The 23,735-nt window shown below is 32.9% G+C and overlaps 1 protein-coding gene across 6 annotated transcripts; it reads left to right on the top strand.

The window, feature by feature from the left end:
* Positions 1 to 242: 242 nt before the first annotated feature.
* LOC108751844 (protein ariadne-1) lies at positions 243 to 23,724 on the top strand. Of its 6 annotated transcripts, none has more exons than XM_018492293.1 (9): positions 243 to 720; positions 9,668 to 9,827; positions 18,171 to 18,536; positions 19,965 to 20,144; positions 20,226 to 20,288; positions 20,367 to 20,582; positions 20,654 to 21,211; positions 22,389 to 22,615; positions 22,707 to 23,724. In XM_018492293.1, the coding sequence occupies exons 3-9, from the start codon at positions 18,327 to 18,329 to the stop codon at positions 22,786 to 22,788; spliced, it is 1,536 nt and encodes a 511-aa protein (XP_018347795.1). In that variant the 5' UTR covers positions 243 to 720; positions 9,668 to 9,827; positions 18,171 to 18,326; the 3' UTR covers positions 22,789 to 23,724. The 6 variants fall into 6 exon arrangements, with proteins under 6 accessions (XP_018347795.1, XP_018347798.1, XP_018347792.1 ...); XM_018492296.1 differs by lacking the exons at positions 243 to 720; positions 9,668 to 9,827 and adding exons at positions 13,542 to 14,287; positions 17,071 to 17,518; XM_018492290.1 differs by lacking the exons at positions 243 to 720; positions 9,668 to 9,827 and adding an exon at positions 13,542 to 14,287.
* The last annotated feature ends 11 nt before the right edge of the window (positions 23,725 to 23,735 follow it).

The following is a 23,735-nucleotide window of genomic DNA, read 5'->3' as shown; positions in this document are numbered from 1 at the left end:
ATTGGAAAATAGAAGAAATTATTGGCTAACGATCTTTTAATCTAAATTAAAGAAACTTACATGAGCTTTACGTTTGTCTCTCTACCTTCTATTTACAAATAAATGTTACATCTACAAAGCACATAAGATTAACGAAATATTTTTTTTTATTTCAGTGTATATATTAAATAATTCCTTAATCTAAAACAAAATTCTTAAAATGATTTATAAATGACTGCGCTGAAGACGACTTCGATTTCCGGCGCGTTAATGCTCCAAAGAACAATCGTTACCATCTCTATTGATGAGAGAAAGTACGAATACCGTACAGAGCGTCTGACCAGATCGGTGCCGGATCTGTATCGCGATTTAGAAGTCTACTCGTCGTAAACAATGCGGCGCGGCGCGGCACGTTGATGTATGTATGTATACATATATATTATATATCGCACGTACTGAACGTATGTGCAGAACGATTGTGTGCGTTCGTCAGCTGTGCGCCATGTGAAACGAGAGTGGCTCACTTTGCGGCGTTGAAACGAATCACTCGCGCGACTCGGATCAGGTTGGATCAGGTTAACGTCACGGCGCGCAGCGTGTTACAGAGTCGTCGTCTCAGACCTCGGACTCTTCGGAGCAAAACTACTTTAGCTACTAGGACTATCTAACCAGGTTGCAGACGGAACAACATGCTGATAGCATGCGGGGATTGGAGGGGATACATGAGCTTATGTCTACAGGGTGATAAGAAAGTTTGGCTATAACTCTATAAGAGCAAAATATTCCTAGAATGTTATATGGATATTATTTAAAAAAATTAAAATAAGTTATATTATTTTGAGAGTATTATATAATAATTTTTAATATTACAAGAGTATTCTATAGAGATTATATGTCCACTTACATAATATCCTTATGTAAAGTATTGTATCCTTAATATCCCTGACATATTATTAAAATATTTATAAATTAACTATTTTTAATTTAGTGCAATTTGTGAATTCACAATCCAGTAACGAAAAATTCTTATCAGTCTATGTTGCATCTTGTGCTAAAAAAATGTTTTGCTGTGATTTTAAGTACATATCCAATACTACAACTGCATGCCAAAATCATTTTCAATCTTTAAACGTATAGTTATTCTGAATAGATGTAGCAGTTTTACAAATTAAAGTAAATGCTATTATAATACTTTTTAATGTTTAAATAATATTATAATAACATAAAGTTTAAATAATGTTAGTAGTTTAAATAAATATTACTTTTGATAATAATATAACATTATCAGGAAGACATATATAATCATCCATTAATATTTCAAGGATATTATTTAATATTATATAATTTTAATAAAATATTCCAGGAGAGAATATGCTTAAAATACTACTTAATATTAAATAATATTATATTATGCGCCTATAGAGAAAGTTTTATGTATTCATTATTAAATCATTATTCAGATTGCAAATTAACGTTATTTGTTGTCATTTTGATATCAAATAACGTCAATTTGCTGTCTGAATAATAACGTATAAAAAAAAACAAACTTAGAAGTGTGTCAGTTAAATCTTAAATTTGTTTTTTGTTTTTGTACGGGGATTATACTTAAAACTAAACTCAACTAAACTGATAGAGCCAGAGCTACCCAAGGAGAACAAAAAAATCAAAATAATATTAATTTAATATCATATTGATGAACTTATGTCACTTTTTGATCATGATAAAAATCTCGATCTCAAATGATCTAAGGCCGGAATTCATAGTCAGATCTTACATTCAAGACCGTCTTAAGTGTAAGTGAAAAACGTTCTAATACATTTCATTTACAATATGCGGAATCAATCTGGCGTAAGAAATAATAAGAGGAAAAAGTAAGAAGCAAGGTGCTTATGCTAGTCCCATCTACAGTATAGCAAAGTAAACAAAAACATGGTCGTTGTCATTTGAAAGAGGTTATAAAGACTACTGTGCTCAAGAAATTATTACTATACATAATTTAACAAATCTATTTGTTTAAATATTTTATTTTCACAAATATGTAAACACATATGTGAGTATGGTAGTGGTACGTTCAAAAATTTATAACTTATGATGAAATCTAATAATTTAAAAAGGAAAATAAAGTTTAAAATTCATATTTTAAGAAAAAAATATATCAATAAATTTTTTAAATTTAAATGCCTTAAATTCGGGATTTATAATTTTACAATTTTGAAACTTATAAAAATAAGCGTTTATGAAAAATTGATATTTAATAACTTTAAAAAATTTATTTTTTATTAAAAATCTATAATCGTATACACTTTCGCAAATAAAATAATACATACGAGATGACATCGAAGAAATCGTTCTCTTTCAATGTCATCTCTTTTGCAGAACAATTTGACATTTTTATTCTATGATAACGCTAAAAATAAAAATTTTTTTGTATTTTTTTATTTATATGTGTTTTACTTATAAAAATAGTCAAAAAATACGAAAAAAATTATTTTCTTATTTGTATGTACGACAAATTGAGTGTATACGGGGATTTGTGTCCTCGCTCGATTTTGAATATTTGCTGCTCAGCAAGAAAATGATGTCCACTGTTGGGCTTTTATGGGTATCTTTCTCCATCCCAAGTTTTTTTAGGAATAGAATGGCGCGTCCTTGTTTTCAAAATATCCAGAATCATAAAAATCGCCCGGACACAAATGACCCCCGTATACACAGTGTAGGTTATATAATGCGATCTCTCGTGCATCATAATCATTTCTGAATTATTTTTGTTACGTCATTTAAAGTGCATTGATCCGTAGTCAATATGTAATCTAAAAGAATTACAAAATAACTTTGATTATTAATATCTTGCACTTAATGATATAGATTGTTGCAAAAATGTGATATTTTTTGTCATAAATAAGACCTTAATTGTAAGCAGAATCGTATAAGACTCATGACTTGTTCTCATAAGACCTGTAGGCACTTATAAATTCTTATAACTTTATGCAATATCTTTACAGACAGTTTCTTGCTAAGATTTCCGAGAAATTGTAGATATTTACTAATTATTATACGTCTTACGATACATACGCATAGACTTTTAAAATCAATCCAATAGTTCTTATAAATCTTACAAGAACAAATTATGAGTCTTATGATTTTGCTTAGAATTGATCTATAAATTTCTGCATATAAATATAACGCAAAAACTAAATAGTGTAAAATTAAAATAATTCTTAGGTGTAAAAAAATTACGTAAATCTTTTTTTCTAAAATCTAAATGAAAACTAATACATATTAATTCTACTAATATGTATTAAATTTTTAAGATTTTTTCCAGTTGTATAATAATTAAGGAAAAATAAAGAATAACATTAACAAGCTGTAAGTATAAGTAAATCAGCACTGACAAAGCTATAATTAGGTATAACAAAGTAATATTTATTATTCACAATTATAATTTCCGACAATAAGTTTCAACGGTACGTTTCGACTATACTTAGTTCGCATCAGCCGCAGAAATACATAATTACCCTATCAAATTAGATATAGCGAATTAGATTAATATATTATGAGAATTTATTTACTCAACTTTCATATGTATTGCAACCGCACTCACGAGCGTGACGCAATTTCGTCGCGCATTCGCAGCTACTCTTTCTTATACAATTAGATTGCGGATGACTTCAAAAGAAACGCGATAGAAATGCATCTTCACGCGGTCACCTTCAAGAGCAACACAAAATCTCGAAACAGTAATTGGGCATCAGACATGAGTGAGCATGCCACTCTTTCTCCAAATCATATATTTTCTTTATAAATAATTATTTCTCCAAACGATATTTTCTTTATAGTCTAACGAGCTGTAAACGCTAACGATACTCGTAACCGGTAGCTCAGCCTCGGAACTGGCAGAGGGGGCGGTTCGTGGTCGAAGATAGAGGATCGTTTGGAGAAGGGAATAGCGACGGCAATAAATTATACCAAAATTAGTAATAGAAAGAATAACAAATATATTTAATTAGTCTCCGACTTTCGTTTGTACTCGTTGACAAGATCGCAGCGATAAGATTCATTCAAAATGCGGTAACTGAGCCTCGCATAGACCCCAATATGCTCTACGCGGTGCGTATCAATTACGCTAAATCTCGGCGACACGAGCTCACGCCACGTAAGAATATTTCTCGCGAATTACGCGACCAATAATTCAGCGCCTTAATAGCGGAGATAGGCTACGGTGTTAATGCAAACACGGCGTGACCTCGTGCTCGTCCGCGGGGCTTCGAACCGCTCTACAGAAAGTCAGAAAAGGATAGAATACACGCAAATATTACGATACAAAATTCCAATACGATAAGATACGATAATTCGATACGCGACAAGACTTAACGGTGAGTGACTAGGCTGTAGCTTAGGCGGACGCAGAAAAGAATTCTGAACATTTTATTAACCGTCCCGGGAGGCGACACGTTCTGGCACGAATTTCGCGGAAATCTAACGCACGGCAACGCCACGTGCGTTCACTATTATGTATCCAATAGCGATCCAATGCCTTCTGGACTCGGAAACCAGCGACTTTACAATATATGACGCTCGTTTCACCGCTGGCCTCTTACAGACTCTCGTTTCGGTTGCCTCTCACTCAGATCGTCCCTTCGTATTTGAACTAATCTCGTCCTGAGTCCTTCCATAATACGTTCTCCTCGCTGGCCACAGCACAAGTGCTGGGCACTGATCCTCCCGGGGGCACGCAGGGCTCGCTATCTCCGCGAGGGGGCCCTATCGTGCCTCATTGGCGTGTGGTCTCTTGGTTCCGCTAATCGCGTGAGTCGCGTCATACCTGCGTCTCGTGTCCTGACGCGCGAAATTCAAGGGGTCGCAGGATCTCTTCTGGCCGCCTCAAAGACGCCTTTACGAGGCTCTCGCCGTCATTGGGGCGCAGAGTGGCCATCCCCTTCTGCGGTCTTCACCATTGTTCCGCCTTGCGCCTGGAATGTGATGCGATAAGATATGTCTCGCATTAGGATAAAGGGCGAAATATGAAGCGATATCACCTGCGTGCTACCCGGGGTGATAGGATGTTATGCGCCCCGGTCAATCTGTCCTCAGCGATTTCTACCTGACTCTCAGTTCTTGCCATCTTCTTTCTTCCTCCATGGTTCGGTGAGTCGGCGTCAACTTTACAAGGTCGCAGGAGGGTCGCCAGTAGTATAGGTTAGCCTGTACTCGCGGTATAATGACGTACAAAAAGAGAAAAAGGAAATAACGCGAGATGCATAAACAGAACGCAACAGACGTGAAACACACAAAAACGACGTTACGAAAATGCGCAGGTGCGTCTGTCTTCTAAAAACGTGGAAGGATTCAAGACGCTCGAGCTGCACTATTCGGTCGAGTCGTGCGACTTTTGTGACGGACGGAAAACATCACAGTATATAGTTTATTTTGTAAATATTAAATATACTTTCAAATTTAATTTTTTTTGCAGGGATTGTACGTCTAATACAAGGTATATTTTTTAAAATCAATAAATCTTCGGGTAAAATCACCATATATGTCTATATGTCGTGTTGGGAATTCACAAACTTTTAAATGTATTTTTAAATATAACTTTTCCATTTTTTATATATAAATAAAGATATATGTTGAAAAATGCATTAATGTATTTGATAAATAATGATTGGTTTTTGGAAAAAAAAAATATATTTTTTTAAGAAGTGATTCGAGGTACCACATATCCGGAATACTTATAGGTCATATATAAAAATAAGTTTATCGGTGTCTTTTTATACTGATACTTGACACTCATTTTTAGGATTAAAACAGGTCACGTGAACAATTGACACTTGATACTCGTCAATTTTTTTTTCATGTGACCTATTTTGACACTAAAAATGAGCGTCAAGCATCAGCGTGAGAAAAGGTACCTTATTATAAGAAATAATATTATAACAATAAAAAGTTGAAAAAAAATTTTAATTAACTTACACAGTCACATAGTATAGTTATTAAAATTTAATATAATAAAACATAATAACCTTAATAGCACAGAGAATCCAGTAGACGTCCGTAATACATCCTATTTTAGTTCAAGGATATTCTGAGGACGTGCTGAGGACTATGAAATGAGCACCTCATTATGTCCTATATACATTCAGAGGATATTCAAATCCGAAGTCCTAAAGAAGTCCTTCCGTAATCCTTGGAACAATTCTATTACTTCGCATACAGCACAGGATTCCAAAAGATGTCCTAAAGACATTCTAAAGACGATCGCAGAATATTTCTCGGATAGAGCTGAATTTGCAAGATTAAAATATGTTATAAAATATTATTATAGTCATTAACTTCGTTGATATAAAAAAATACAATCATATCTTGCACTAAGCATATACGAAAACTCAGTATAAATAATTATGATATATCTAACCTTACATATATACTTAATTATATATAAAGATCATGATTATGCGAGAAGCGACACTATCTAGCGACAGATCTAGAAATATTAGAAAAATCTAAAAATAGATCCCAAGGATTACAGACGGACATTTTTAGAACTTCTGATTCTTATGTCCTGCGGATTTACGAAGGTAAATCAAATATAAAACCGGAATTATTTTTGTACGCGTCGTAAGATGAACGGAGAGGGGTGCAGCTTCTAAGCGTTATATAGATAGAGATGTCTGAAGGACATCATTACCCCCGTAGGAGACCTCACACTATCGCTTCTTTAATCAGTATCATAATATCAGAGCAAGAGGTACCCTCGTCCGTTGCGCAATTTATTATTATCAAGTTTCTTACAACAGAGGGTCTAAAACCGTCCGAAATTTTGAGAAGGCTTAAGGTAGAATTCGGTGACAACACTCAAGTGTATGCACAAACAATTTTTAAAAGGACGAGAAGCAATTGAAAATGGAGATTATCGTCCGAGGATCAGCAAGACTGAGAATATTTACAATGTTGGCAATCTTTTCGAGGATGATCACTAATTAACGATTGCTGAAATTGCTTCTGAGATCGGAATAAGCTGCGGCAGTGCTCAGGCAATCATTACTGACGACCTTGGGTTTCGAAAAGTCTGCAAGATGGATCTCTAGTCTTCTCATCGAAAATTAGAAACAGCAGCGTCTCGAAGTGTGCAAACAGCTGACACACTACCAAGCTGAAGGAAAGGCTTTTTTGCATCGGATTGTTACTTGTGATGAAACTTGGGTGCACTATTGCACCCTGGAACCTAAACAAGTCAGTATAGAGTGACGAAAGAAGGAAGAATCTGCATTCGTCAAAGCCAAAACTCGGCTCTCAATTGGAAAGGTTCTTGCAACTGTATTTTTTTTATTTCAAAGGAAGTTTATACATCGATTTTTTCCACGAGCGTCGTATTGTGAACGTCACATATTACTGCCAACTTTTGGATAAAATAAAACTCGCGTACTTATGGTCGGAAAAGGCGCGAATTTCCAATACGAGACGTTGTCCTATTTCATGATAATGCCCGACCCCATATAGTCATACCCAAACTCGATAAAAAACAGAAGATTTATTCTGGATTACACTTTCCTTATAGTCCGGATTTATCGCCCTGCGATTATCATTTATTGAACCTACACTAAAAGAAGCACTTGGAGGATAGAGATTTGATGACGATGTTGTTATTAAAGCGTTTATGCGCGATTGGTTGTTACAACCACTTTATTTTATGACAGCGGGATCAAAAAAGTACCTATCCGTTGGGAAAAATGTGTTTCTAAGTCCGAAGATTATGTAGAGAAATAACTTTATATGTTTGTATTTTTATGGTGTTTCAAGAAATTAAAAAAATATATATATATATAATTCCAGATATAATAATTTATATTTGATTCAATCTTCTATGTAGGACATAATAAAGCGCTCATTTGATTGAGTTCACAGGACATCCTCAGAAGGCGTTTAGGACATATTATGAACATGTTTAAGACATTTTTAGGAATTTATTTATTAGGGCATTCTAAAATTTTCATCTTAGTATAATGTCCCAAACATATCTCGTACGTCTCAGGATATCCAGGACGGATATTCAGGATCATCCTGAGAAAGTCTTGTGCTGTTAGGAAACTAATAGCTATAGTTAATAGAAAAAAATCCATAAATAAACCTATATTGATCAGCGAATAAATAGAATACAATACTAATGAAGGTAAAATAAAGTTTTAATTGCTTAGGCTTATAAGCTGTCTAGCACATATTTATTAGTTGACTTGTTTTCTATATATTATTGTATCTTGTTTTCTCATGAATATTTAGTGTGTGACTCATAGTACCCCAAACACTCTTAATATGAAAAACGGTGAAATATACACATATATCCAAAAAATAAGTGATAGATGATTATTTGCAGGAAATGGAAAGTTCCCAGATAGTAAAAAACATGTCTTTTAGATTTCTAAAAGATATCTAATCATATCTTGCGATATCTTACATTTTTTACGAAAATATATCTTTTAGTGGCCTAAAAAATGTCTTATGCAACAGTTTAAGATATCTTTCAGATATCTAAAGATATTTTAAAGATATATGTTACATAGTAATTAAACTGACATACTTACAATAAGAATAATACTTAAATTGAAAAGAATTTCCAAAAGATACCAATAACTAATGTGTAACATATACATATAAGGTGCGTCACGAAAATCCGGACAAATCAAACAATTTTTTTAAACAAAATGTTTTTAATGAAAAATTAATGAGCATCATTTATATGAGCATTACTAATGACAAACTACACACACTTAATTTTTAATAATTATTATTATTTATTATTAATTTTATTATATTTAAATATTAAAATTTAACAAAATTTCTAAAGGCTCAACGAACTAATATAATTTCAAATAGAATATCTATATAAGGGCAAATGATCCTAACGTTGTCGGTTCAAAATGGAATATATTATTCAAACTTAATGAGTTTCAATCAAATTCGTTGTTAGTATTTTTGAAGTATTCCAAAATAGTAGTTACAATGTATTTACGAATTTCTTCATCATTCTTCAATGTTTAATAAGACATTAAGATTGGAAACAAGACCATTTATGTTAAATACATTACTTAAAATACGAAGCGCCACTACGGTCTGAATGCTAAGATGTTAAACTATTGTATATATTCATTTAAATGAATTAATTTCAGAAATAATAAATGCATGCTGATATGGTTGTTGGACTTCAACGCAATCAATCTGAAATATTAATAATTCCGCCGCACGGAATGCAAGAGATCCAGGTTTGACTCCCGGCCGAGGCAATTTTTTCGCAATAAGTTTATTACAGTTTTTTAAGATTAAATTTGGGGGGATTATTAATATTTCAGATTGATTGCGTTGAAAGTTCGACAACCATATCGACACGTAATTATCATTTCTGAAATTAATTCATTTAAATGAATATATATAATAGTTTAATATCTTAATATTCAGATCGTAGTGGCGCTTCGTATTTTAAATAATGTATTTAAATAAGACATTCTTCAATGCATGTCAATGGAAATTCAGATAACAAATCCACAGCTACTTCATAATTTTATTCGTTTGTTGGAAATTTTTCTCGTAATATCGTAAGTATTTCTTGAATTTTTGTTTTTTGTTGAACTATTTCTTTTCTCATTTCTGTTTGAAACTCTTTAAAATCTTTATAAAGAATATTTACTTTTTCATTTAGAGCATCTTATTTTATATTCATGAATTCATCGGACTTCACCGGACTTCATCGGACTTCGCCGGACTTTACCAGACTTCATCGGACTTCGAGGAATTCCTCGGACTTTGTCGGACCACCGGATTTCATCGAACTTCTGACAGATTGTACACCGGAATTCAAAGTTATCTAAAATTCAGTAGTTATCTCCTCGGGAATGTTTTAATAATATATACGTCTTTTATTTATAAAGACATTAAAAAACATCTAAAAGACATCTTTTAGACAAGTCTTAAAAACACCTAAAAGATATCTATTGACATATGTCTAATAGATATCTTTTAAGAGAGATCATATATCTTTAAGATGTCTATAGACATTTTTTTAAAAAGTTCTACAAAGATATCTTTAATAAAATCTTTTCGGATATCGTTTAGACATCTTTCAGATATCTTCTAGAAATGTCTTGAAGATATCTTTAAAGAGATATCTTTTAGATGTCTACAAGACCTCAGTGTTTTCTGGGTAGTCTCAAGCGCTATAAGTCGGCTTGTGTCCAATCGAACTGTGTCCAATCATGTGCAAAGTAACAATAACTGTAAAATTCGTTATTGTTACTAAAAAATTACTACCGTTACAGTTACCAAAAAAAAGTAACGCAATAAAGTTATCAAAAAAGTAACTTTATTACAGGTAACGAATTACTTCCATTCTCTGATTATTTGTAGTAAAACGAAAAAAATATATAGAAACTTGCATCTGACCTTCAATACGTATATCTTTTGCTATAAAAATAATATTAAGCAAAAAAAAAAAAAATTTTAATGGTTAAAAAATTATTTTTGCACAAAAATTATTAACGGCACATGTGTTCTGAGATAACGGAGTTTAATTACTATCACCTAAATACAAAGTATGAGCAACGAAATAACAATCATATAATACAATTATATTAATTTAAACATTCAGGATTACCCTAAACAACCAATGATCCATAGTAACTCATGATGCCCCGAGTTGGGAGAATCCCAATTGGATACGGTTCGATTGAACACGTTCAATTGGACACCGATCAATTGGACATCGATCGATTGGACACCGAACTATTGGACACAATGCGAAGCATAATGTATGCCTTAGATTTCAATTAATAATTATTCCATTGCATGTAAAAATCATGACACTGTGCAATTCGATCGATTGAATACCGATCAAATGGACACCGATCGATTGAACACCGATCGTTTGAACATCGATTGTTTGGACAGTTTACTGACATTGTCTGATAGTATTGACAATATAAACTCCGTGTACAATTTGTTGCCTCTTTTGCTCAAGATCTGTCTCCGTAGGCTTTGCTATCAGGATGCGCCGCATTTTGTCGCGTTCTCACGTTCAATGTGCAGAAATCATAACAGTGGAAAATTTATTTTTTGTTAATATACGTTATATAAAATTTTTAGCGTTTTCCATTGAAAAAATTAATGCATTGGTACTTACCGACTAAAAGGTTGCAACACTTTTTTTTTAATGTTTCGGATCGCAGTCTGTTCACCGAGCGATTAGTTCTTATACTTATGGATCCGTAAGTAAAAACCAATCGCTCGATAAATAGGCTGCATTCCGAAAACCATAGAAAAAAAATCAGTTGCAACCTTTTAGTCGGTGAATGTATACATACAATTGAAAGTAAATCGGTTTACATATTTTTAGTGATAATAAATAATTTAATTCTTTTAATCTTTTTGTGAAAGAGGTTATTGTGATAACAAAGAATAATATAGTGATTTATATAAAAGAGATTAATTAAATTATCAATTATTAACCCTCCTATGGTAAAGTAAATCTTCAAGACATCCGGAAAAGTAGGATCCGGCATCATTTTATTCATATTTCGTCTAATCAATATAACAAAATGGATAAAAAGAAGTAAATAATATATATTATAAAACTTCTTTCTCCGTTAAACAGCGAATGAACTCTGTAAAAATGTGCATCTACGCGTAAATTATAATATTTTACGTTTACGTATAGACAACGTAAACTATTGTATATTATCTATGCAGATAGACTATATAGACAATTAACCAATGTGATGCACAGGTCGCATCAATTAACAACCATGCAGCGGAAATTCTCGCGACAGCCAATTAATAGCTGTGTTCAGCAGAGAAAGCAGCTTTGCAACTGTTGTAAAATTCTGCAATATGATTGATTCTTGCTTTTGGTTCCTTATAGATCCTAAACGTATAAACCATTATTTCTTTCTATAACCTTTTAGCTACGAAAAAATATTGATTAGCTGTTTAACGATGCTTCCATCGTGCAGTGTATTGAACAAATTTGAACTGTGTATTGAAATCATAAGACAGGTCTTCATGCGATATTTGTAAAAGTGAAATTTTAAAGCTCAACGTTTATATTAATATCTTAAAATTTAGAAATTGAATTTTTGAATACAACTCGTTGCTTCAAACATGCCATGAAAAATAAATAATGAATTTAATGAACTGGATTTTATTTTAATAAAAAGAAATAATAAATATTATGTACATTGTGGATATTGCAGCAACAAAAGCATAAGTTTTTATACTTTCCTTAAATTAAGCCTTAGAATTTTAATAATTTACAAACATTTCCTAAAAAAGTTAGAGTTCACATAATTTATGGATTTAATACTTACATAATTTAAATACTTGCATTTAATACTTACATAATATAAATTATATTTATATAATTTTACTTATATAATACTTATACAATTTATATTTATAGTAGGGATGTGTATGTGTGTACATGCATAGCTGAAATATTTAAAATACATCATATCTTAAAGATGCCATATATTTTTATAGCCTATCCCTAGACGTATTTTGGACAAATCTATTCTGTGCGTGTAAAGACTGTTTTATAATTTAATTTTTAATTTTTTATATTATATAAAACATATTAGTGATGCATTTTACAATATATGTAGTCTAGGGTAACTGTATCTATCAATGTGCTCTTTACCCAATTTGCTTATTACTATTAATTAATTATTAAATATTGTAGCTTTAATTTTATCTGCTTGCAATCAATATCGGTTTTTCAACTATTTCTTTTTCTTATAATATTTCTTTCTAAAAAATGTTAATACTTTATAATGCTTTTGATAAAAATAGAAAACATGTTTTTGTTCCTATTAGTGAGACCTGTAAGCGGCGATGGCCCTATTAATGTGCCTCCAATTTGTGTGCCTATCCACATTTGACTCATTTCAACATATAGTTATTAAAACAGATAATAAATTTAAGCTAATTGTTTATGTTAATATTACATAAGTCATTATTTCAATTATATTTATTTCAAAGTAACACTCATAACACAACGTTCTCAGCTCCAATACAGGACACATTAATAGGGACAAGCTTAAAATCTTGCGGTACGTATTACTGGATTCACATAAATTCCTCATATTTTTCAAAAAATATTTAAAATACTTTAATACTCAAAAAATAAAATATTATCTTCGGTATGCATTAACAATTTAATTTAACCAAAAAAAATTTTTTTTCTTATTTATTTATGCTAGTTTTCTTTATGACTTATCGAAATACAAAAGTACACTAATAGAGACAGACACAGTAATTGGGATAGTTACATAGTCTATATTGTTTACATGACAAAAGACAATGTAAACATCATATAGATCTCATGTAAATAATCTGTATATAGACAAAATCTGAAAATCTACGATACAATCCTGTGTCGTAATAAAAATAGAAGCCTGCGAGATTTGACTTCCATTATCATAAAAAGGTTAACACTGAAAATATGTGAATTGATTTGTATTCAATTGCACTAGTTTTCTCAATGGAAAATATTATTTCTCCAAACTTCTTTATCACCATAGTGTATATTGCTAGCACTTGTCGACGTATCCCACTACTCTCTACAATCCCCACCACGTGCTGTCAGCATGACAATTTCGTCTGCAATCTGGCAGCTCTTTTTTAGAAACAGTTCTGGACAGCGATCGTTCGTCAATTTGCTCACGTGCTGGATACAGGTCGTCCGCAGTATAGTCCCGCGAAATTCCTGGTGTGATTTCTCAGCTCCGTGATCACGGCATCTTCATATCATTAAACGACAACGACGATGGAAAACAGTGGCACGCTCGTCATTTGATCATCAAAGAATCCAATGTCGCGCGTTGTCGCGAACGTGGCAGCAACGTTCGGGCTAGAGACCCGTCGAGGCTTTTTCTCCCTCTCTCTTCCTCTCTGACTATTTCTCAGTGGCCTCAGTCTCTCTTTCGGTTGCTTTCGGTTCCTTTCATGGCAAATGGTTCTTCGTGATCGCAGACCATCGGCGGACTCACAAATCCTCTTTGTGCGTTGTCGCTCACAACAACACGGTGCTTGTACACGCGATGGACGACGATAAACACCTGCACGCGACGCGACCTCGTTAAAGACTTTGTGACTTTAATGTGACGGTAATAATTCGCGAGTACAACGGAGATCTCCAAAGAATTCACCGCGATCCCCGCGCGTCCATTGACGTGCTGGAAAATTGCCTCCTCGACAAAAATCGTGTTGAACGCAAATATAACGCAAGTTTGACGACGAAGGTGGACAAGCAGGCAACGTAACGTTAATCGTACGTGTCTTCGGTTTGTTTATCATCTTGGCTGTGTTCGGTTTGGGCGCTCGCGCGTTGTAAAGTTGTGTTCTGATATGTATATATTATACTGCCAGTACTGAACTGCAGTATAGGATTGTATTATACGTAAAGCAGTGTCTACAATGAGTAATCTTAAGCTTTAAGCTTTAAGACTATTGGTGCTTTCCAGCAAGATGCTTTCTATTTGGACATAAGTTGACACAGGTTGACAAATGTTCTTTGTTATTCACTGAATGCGAAAAAGGAATGATGCTTAAAAAATTGTGTCATTGAATAGAAAACACCTACAGTGTAACACAATGATCATCTTTGTTTAGCATTGACAAACAACAAGGATGTAATGATTCATCGTGTATACATATATACTTTTAATGCGTTCCATTTTCATGCTCACATGTAAGCCCCAGTTTATTCTTATTGTCTATCAAATATTAAACAAGGACAAATGATACTTAAGTTATAAGCGCAAAACGGAACATTGGGTGTCTTCCATTTAATGACGCAAGTTGATACAAATATCATTTTGTCTTTGTTACTCATAGAATGCAAAGAAGGTATGAAATTTGTATCGATTTATGTCACTAAATGAAAGGCAACCATTGGTGTCATCTCTGTTTCTTGTTGGAAAGCATTATATGACACACTAAAAACTGAAGCAATAAGCAAATTAACATTTTGAATTTGCAATTATGTTATTGCCTTATAGCCTTTGTTATGATTGTGTGGTCAATTTGCTTACTGCTTAAGTTTTTTGTGTGCCATAGCCTTTAAGCAATAAAAAATTGGCTCATCATTGATTATTCTTATATTCCACTGTGATTAGTCAATTCTTTCTTAAAGCTTAAAGCCTAAGTTTTATACACAATCAATAGAAAATAAAGGTTCATAACGATTGGATCTTTGATGCTTAAACAATTTCGTGTCAATTGATATATATTATATATGTATATATGAACATATATATATATATATATATATAATATTTCGCGTTTTTTTTATATATATATATACTATATTTTTAGTCATTTGAACTATGTGTCAAATTAATTTTTTACGAACTCAATTCGGCGCGTAGTCGAATGACTACAAATAGTATATATGTATGCACATATATAGTATACAAATTCACATGAAATTATTGAAGCATTAAAGATCCAACTTCGATTATTATAGGTCTTTATTTCTTATTGGTTGTGTTTTCACATGTAGGATCTAATAAGATTCTTAGGCCCTGCGCACAATAACAGAAATAAGGAATTAGGAATAAAGAATAAACGATGTTAACCTATCAGAAATCGAATACATCGGAATACACGGTTTCTGATGGGTTGAAATCGTTTATTCTGTATTCCTAATTCCTTATTCCTTCTATTGTGCACCTTATTGTTTGAGTTTTTTTTATCATTTTTCGTGTATAATCTCATGTTAGCATTTTTTAAATTATTTTTAACCTTTTGGGTCGATCGTTTTAAAACAAAAAATATTTTTCTTTTTAGTTGACTTAGTAATTTAATGGCCAAGATTAACTCGGACATCACCACCACGCTTTTTCTCGCTTTTTATGTTATTAGTTTATACTCGTATGCGTTATTATGTAATTTGGACAATATATTTTTTTGTACTGAAGAGGACCTTGACCGTAGGTCGAAACGTATATGTTTAATATTTACTTTGAATAAATGGTATTAAAATACACACTAATAACCAGTGTCGGCTCAAATTGGCATTTTATTTATTATTTTTTAGAATTTTCTTTAGAGCCTATTGATTTTATTGTTTCTTATTATTTAAGTTTTCCATCTTAAAATCTCATTGTAAATCATTGAATTATAAACAGTATTGGTAGCGTGTATCAGAACACAGTCTAAGTTTCTATCTTTCTTCCACAAGTAATAAGTGATGAGGATAGTGTATGGTATTACGTGACCTCTTTATGGCCAATTTTTTTATCTCTAGATAACTTTATGAGAAATTTCTTAAATAATAGATAAATGAGATATTTGAGAGATATCTGGAAGATATCTCATGAATACAATTATCGGCAACTTATCTGAAAAAATTAGCCATCAGATGAGTCAGAAATCTATCCAGTGCTCCGATTCTGACTCTTATAGCCGCATAAACGAAAAGAGAATTATCCAATCACATTTTACGTGCGACTTTGTAAGAGAAATGCGACATAATTTTTTTTTTATGCATATGTTTATACAGTTAAGTTTGTGTGAAATCCAATAATTTACCCATTAATGACAGTTTAGTGTTGTTATGGCTATGTTTCAAAATTTACTGCCAGTACTAAAAATCTATAGTTTACGTCACATGCATTATAGATTTTCAGTACTGGCAGTAAATTTTGGGACACAGCCTTTATTGTCGGTTCGTAGCTTTTTATCATATTTGTCAGATATTATAATATAATATCTTGTACTATAATATCTGCACAATGATAATATAACGATACTGAACTGTCGTCAAGAAGAAAATAAAAATTGTTCAAAATTCTAAGCAAAATCGTAAGGCTCGTAACTTCTCGTAAAACTTGCAAGAACTTTTGACTGATATTGTAATTCTATTTATATATGTATTGTACGTAAGACGTACGATTATTCGTAAATATCTTACGATTTCTCGTATAAAAACTTATGACTAGCTAAAAACTGTTCGTAAAGATATTGCATAAAATTATAAACCTTTATATAAGTTTTCACAAGTCTTACGAGAACATATCACGAACTTTATGATTCTGTTTGACTCGGAAGAAATGAGGCTTACAGCGCGCGAGAGCGCTTAAACCGAACGCAGTTTAGCTCCAATATAAATACTCTAGTCAGAGCGATATACTCTGACAGGATGCTCGCCAGAGTCAGAGTCTTACCAAGAGTACGGAGATTCTTCGAGCGTCCCTCCTCGCGTGCGCGATCGATATTGCCCTTGAACTAATGTGTCGCGCCTTATTATAAACGCGCGCGTGTGCTAATTAGCGAATCGGAGTTGCAGCACACGCGCCGCGCGTATCACACGTACACGCACGCGGACTTGTCCTTCGCGCGTATATATTTATATCGGGGCATGCAATATCGAACTCAAAAGTAGACGCCTCCGACAGCTTGCGGAGGCGCGTCCGCATTTAGGCGCGCGGCCTCGTGACCTGCAATTTTCCCGCCGAAGCTGAGGCTTGAACAGTGCGAAAACATCATTCTTGCAAGTGTATGTGCATGTACGATACGTCGTATGTTGTTCGTCCGTCTGCCCGGTTGGCCGTCAGTTACATCGTCCGTATAGTGTTTCTTCCATCATGAGTGTCTGCTGTACGACGTGAAGTGTAGCAATCGGCCGACCGAGCAGCGCGAACGTTTTCGCTTCGCCGTGAGATTAGCTGCTGGCGCGTCCGCTGCCGGAGTTCATCTCGGATGTTTTGGTATAGCTGACTTTGTTCCCTTTTCTCTCTCCCCGTAACGGAAACGTCGGGTAAAAATCTGTCGAGCATCTCGCGCCGCGCCGAGAGGATTCGGACGTGTACGCGTCAGAGTTGATCACGCGCGCGCACTTATACCAAAAGACATCCGCTCCGGATGCTGTTTCGGGCAGCGTCGGAGAACAATGATGTCACGTACGGAGACATAAGCCGTTTCCTCGCGGCAGGTGCGTCTGGATCCTCGAAATCTCGCGCGGAATTTCTGTCGCCCTTCACTCTCCCTTCGCATTCGTCAATTATGATCGATCCCGCAGTATTTCTAAATTCCGTCGAATACACATAAAAATGTAAATCCCCCGCCGCGATCGTTGAGATTCTACATCGTATTAACGTTTAAATTAAAATTTCTTCTTCCTAAAGTGATTACGTTTATATGGTATTTAGGAAGGAACGTTGATTGGATCAACTCAGCACGACTTCCTTGGAAGCTTCTTGCAGTAGATGCTACGTTCATAGGAACGATCCGATAGTTTACTTTGCTCGAGAAAAAGAGTAAAAAAAACGTTAGTGCAGAAGACTAGAAGCGCGCTAATTGAAACAATGGATTCGGAAGAGGAAACGCTTTATGATGATGTTGACTCTGGCAATGAGTCCAGCGGCGATGACGTTGATTTTGCTATGGAAATAGAGTCTGGTAATCCACGGGAGCGAGCTACCGATGTCGACGAGTATCCCTTTGAAGTACTTTCCACAGAAGAAATTGTACAGCACATGGTTGACTCCATAAAGGAAGTCAACACTGTTGTCGAAGTAAGCTATATAATTTAAAGATAAATTACAATAAAAATTCCAATTTAAGTCCTAGTGAGTAAATCAATTGAATGTATAAAGTCTATCTGAGCCAGCACAGGGTGTAAGAGTATAATTTCTTATTTTATTTAAAGGTGTATATAATACATATAAATGTTTTGGATCCTTTTAAGTAATTCGCAAACTTTAATAATTACAATTACGGTATGTCATATTTATATAAATGGTCAGATAAATATATTCTTGATGCAAAGAAGTTTGCTGGAGAATATATTCTAACCATTTATGTAAATGACATCGTAATTGTAATTATTATAGTTTGTATATTACTTATATTCAGGAGGATCCAAAATGGATCAAAACGCGTTTATATGTATTATATACACTTTTAAATAAAATAAGAAATTGTTCGTATACCCTGTACTGGCTCAAATTGGCTTTATACATTCAATTGAGTGATGGATAAAATTAAGTCTATTCTTTGTTGGATAAACTGATGTATACTTGTTGCACTTAAAATGAAATAGATATATATTTGAAGTTTAACGAAAGTGAGATGGAAAGTTATAGTAGTCTAGTGTAGGCTAGGTATTACATTTGTCTGATATTACGTTTGTTGTATGATAAAGATTTTAAATTTGTTGATTAGCTATAGAATAGAGAGATTCGACAACTTTTCTTTCTTGCAGCCAATCAATTGGCTTGAAATGCTTTGTACGACAAATGTAATACCTGTCTAGTGCAGCGGCGAAGTGACCCTGATTCTACATTACCCTCCTATAGTACTGAGGATCCTATAGTATCTTCGCTTAATTATAGAGTTTATGCATTATTTAACAGAAAGAGAAGTTTCATGGTATATATTATTTACTTTTTACCCATTTTGTTATATTGATTAGATGAACAAGACAGCATTGAGTCAGATGCAATCCTACTTTTCTGGATATCTTAAAAATTTATCATAGGAAGGTTAATTGTAAGTTAATTGCAAGCTTGTTGTCGACGATCAATCTGAAGTGTCAATTTTTAGATTAATGTTTTAGAATAGCTATTGCAAAGCAAGCTTGCGATTGACTTGCAACTAATATAGAATCAGGAGGTTAATTGAAACAAGATAAAAATTACAATATATTGTCCAATGAAATTATAAATATTCTAGTGAATTTATTAACTTTTGTAATTTCTATTTAGTTTTAAGATACACAATCAATCTTTAGGATGAGATACAATTAAAAAACATAGGGAATAACAATTCTAGAAACCGTGTATGTCAGAATACATGATTTTTTATAGATTAAAATCTGTGGTTTTTTCCCATTGCCTGTGTTTTTTAATTGTGTTTTAGATCTTTTACTTTCCTCGAAATAAGAAAATATAGATATACAATATTATATTTACTTACCTGTACCTACATGTGTTGATTTGTAGATACCAGCTACTACCACACGTATTTTATTAAATCACTTTAAATGGGATAAAGAAAAATTGATGGAACGGTTTTACGACGGTGATCAAGAAAAGTTGTTTGCCGAGGCACGCGTCATTAATCCGTTTAGAAAGGGCCCTTTAATAAGCAGGAGCCGGTCCTCCCAAAGTTCGTTAGTAAATGTACGTATAGTTTATTTCCATTATATTTTGTTATCGATGAGTCACTACAAAAATTATATTTTATCTATGTTTGTAATATAGCCTAAAAGACCGACAAACGGAACGGAAGAATGTGGCATCTGTTTCATGATCTTGCCATCTTCAGTAAGTCTATTATCAGCTATTTAAAAAATAGTAATAAAATAAAATATGCAAAAAAAAACATATTATAAAAATCATTAGATGATGACTGGTCTGGAATGTGGACATCGTTTTTGTACCGGTTGCTGGGGTGAATACTTGACAACTAAGATCATGGAAGAAGGAGTTGGACAAACAATAGCATGTGCTGCTCACGCGTGTGACATTTTAGTCGACGATGCCAGTGTTATGCGACTTGTCAAAGATTCCAAAGTTAAATTAAAATATCAACATTTAATCACCAATAGCTTTGTTGAAGTAAATATTTGACGAATGCAATTAAATTTATTGGATCTTATTAACGTTTCACACATCTCTCTTCTTTACAGTGCAATAGGTTACTGAGATGGTGTCCTTCTCCTGATTGCAATAATGCCATTAAGGTGCAGTATGTAGAAGCGAGACCAGTTACTTGCAAATGTGGACATATCTTCTGTTTCCATTGTGGCGAAAACTGGCACGATCCTGTAAAGTGTCATTTACTCCGCAAATGGATCAAAAAGTGCGATGATGATTCTGAAACATCAAACTGGATCGCTGCCAACACAAAGGAGTGTCCCAAGTGTAATGTTACTATCGAAAAAGATGGCGGATGTAATCATATGGTTTGCAAAAATCAGAGTTGTAAAACTGAATTTTGTTGGGTATGTCTTGGACCTTGGGAACCGCATGGTTCTAGCTGGTATAATTGCAATCGTTACGATGAAGAGGAAGCTAAAGTAGCCAGGGATGCGCAAGAAAAATCCAGATCAGCTTTACAGAGATATTTATTTTATTGCAATAGATATATGAATCATATGCAATCACTAAAGTTTGAAAGTAAATTGTACGCTAGTGTAAAAGAGAAGATGGAAGAAATGCAGCAACATAACATGTCGTGGATTGAGGTATAATAATAATAATAATAATATAATAATATAAATAATTTAAATTAAATTAGTTAAATTAAATTTATGTACTATTATTTTATGATCCGATGCATCCCTAATATATTTTATATATACAATAATAAGATTGGAAACAAGACCGTTTATGTGAATATATTACCTAAATACGAGAAACGCCATTTGGCAAAGTTAGATATTAAACTAATACATATACATATTCTTTAAATGAATTTATCTTAGAAATATGATTGCGCACCATTACTATTGAACTTTCAACATAATCCATTTGAAATATTATATTAATCCCCCCAAATTTAATTACATACATTTTAAAACTCATAAAGAACTCATTACGAAAAATATTACGTCGGTCGGGAGTCGAATTCGGATCTCTAGCATTCTGTGCGAGCGTTCTAAGGGCCTCTTTCGCTAACTCCGATTAATGCTAATTAGTGGTTAACTCAATCATTACAATTACCAATGTGATAACTAAACACAGTTTATCTCAGAAGAGGAAGGGAGAGGAGACTTTTGGTACATTAAACTGCTATTGGCACTTCTGCGAGTAGATTAATTTAACTAAAAGTTGATAAAACCCTAAAGTAGTTGATGGACCCTAAACTTTTAGATCATCGAGGCCTTAGCAATATTCTTTGCAATAACCAATATGTATAGAAAGTTACGCATTGAAAGTGTGTATAAATAATAATAAGAATAGAATAATATTTACATATACAATGACTAATAAAAGTTTCTAATGATTAATTTTATCGTATTGCTTAGACAATAAATCTTTACAAATAAAGATTTAGTATATTGGTATTTTTTTAATGATTAAGGTGCTTTCTGTTTAGTAACACAAGTCCACAAATGTTGTTCTATCCATGATGAACTATCTTTCTTAGCATTTTATGAATAATAAAGACAGAACAATACCTGTATTGACTTATATTACCAAAGCTATTATTTATTTAAACTATTATTTACCAAAGCTTACTATATTCTAATATTTAAAATATTGTATTCTTAAATTAATATAACAGAATTATTTATTAAGAATTATAAACTAAAAAACCTTAACAAAAATAGTTATATGTTGATCGAAAACTTTTGGTAGCCACTGTACATACATCATTATTTGTCAACATTATTTAAATATATCAAATTCTCTTTTCAGGTACAATTTTTAAAAAAGGCAGTTGATATTTTGTGTTCCTGTAGACAGACTCTCATGTACACTTATGTTTTCGCATATTATGTGAAAAAGAACAATCAATCTGTGATTTTTGAGGATAACCAAAAGGATCTGGAGAGTGCCACAGAGTGCCTCTCTGAATATCTTGAAAGGGATATCACGAGCGAAAATCTTGCAGACATTAAACAAAAGGTTCAGGATAAATATAGGTAAAGATTATGCATTATTCTTAAAAAAAATGAGATATTTTGTTTGTATTCTTGTCAAAATAATATTACATTTGTGTGTGTGTTTTTAAAGATACTGCGATAGCCGAAGAAAAGTGCTTTTAGAACATGTCCATGAAGGGTATGAAAAAGAATGGTGGGATTATAAGGAATAGAGGATTCTTGCTAGTTTCATTTTTTGGGGTGATACGAGTCCTCTTCCTTCCCACCTCTGCCCCAACTGTGATAAACCAAGAAAGAGTTAACAAGAGACAAAAATGGAGCATGTCACAAAGTGATGAACGTGTTGTATGCACTTTATACATAATATGCTCTGTGGCACAACACCTATAATGTCGTTTATGATTAATATTGAACTCAAATTATTAAAATTCAATCCGATCACAAACAAGTTGATTGGACAATATTTTGATTTGCGCTTGCTGTGTATTGTACATCATTGTAGATTCTTGATTCTTGATAAAAATGTCCCATTGTTTTAGGAAATCTTAAAAAAAGTTATATTCATTAAGACGAACGTGTGTCATTATTCGCAATATACTTACATATTGCGATGTAAATGTGACTTCGCTAAAAATTTATTATTTTATTTAGCATATTTTATTGATGTTAGGCGAATTGAAAGGTTTTAAATCCTGAAAACTTAGTTTCTTCTTCCCTTAATATTTTAAGGATAACTGTTTAAAATAAGTTAGGTACAATTCAAATAAATTATCCCAACTGTTTTATTCTATTTTGGACCACAATACGTCCAGGCTACAACTGCCAATGTTTAAAAACACTAAATTATCTATATGCATATCGTCAGTTCTATGTATTCATGTTTGATAGCTCTTCTCATTCTTGCTTGTGTACTGTTTTCGTGAAAGATGCTTAAATACAGAATATGTTCCATTATTGTAAAGATGTAATTCTGCCTTTTTTCTGTTATATATTTTATTTTTTTTACAAATAAATTATTTACAATATCAATTAATTATATTCATATTGACATTGTGCAGATTAAAGGGGGCCAAGTTTGTGATATCTTTCACATGTACCATATTCCATCTCTGCATGTAAAAGTAGAACATTACAATTATCGACTTACAAGAAAATACTG

Source organism: Trachymyrmex septentrionalis, unplaced genomic scaffold (assembly GCF_001594115.1).
Source record: "Trachymyrmex septentrionalis isolate Tsep2-gDNA-1 unplaced genomic scaffold, Tsep1.0 scaffold52, whole genome shotgun sequence".
Lineage (NCBI taxonomy): Eukaryota > Metazoa > Arthropoda > Insecta > Hymenoptera > Formicidae > Trachymyrmex > Trachymyrmex septentrionalis.
The sequence above is the reverse complement of the archived record's forward strand: the minus strand, read 5'-3'. Positions and strand labels throughout refer to the sequence as shown.

Bases quoted from the DNA above. Each gene is read 5' to 3' on its own strand.
- LOC108751844 (XM_018492293.1), top strand. From the start codon at position 18,327: ATGGATTCGGAAGAGGAAACGCTTTATGATGATGTTGACTCTGGCAAT. The intron at 20,583-20,653 runs GTAAATATTTGA...TCTTCTTTACAG, and splicing joins TCACCAATAGCTTTGTTGAA to TGCAATAGGTTACTGAGATG. The intron at 21,212-22,388 runs GTATAATAATAA...TTCTCTTTTCAG, and splicing joins ATAACATGTCGTGGATTGAG to GTACAATTTTTAAAAAAGGC.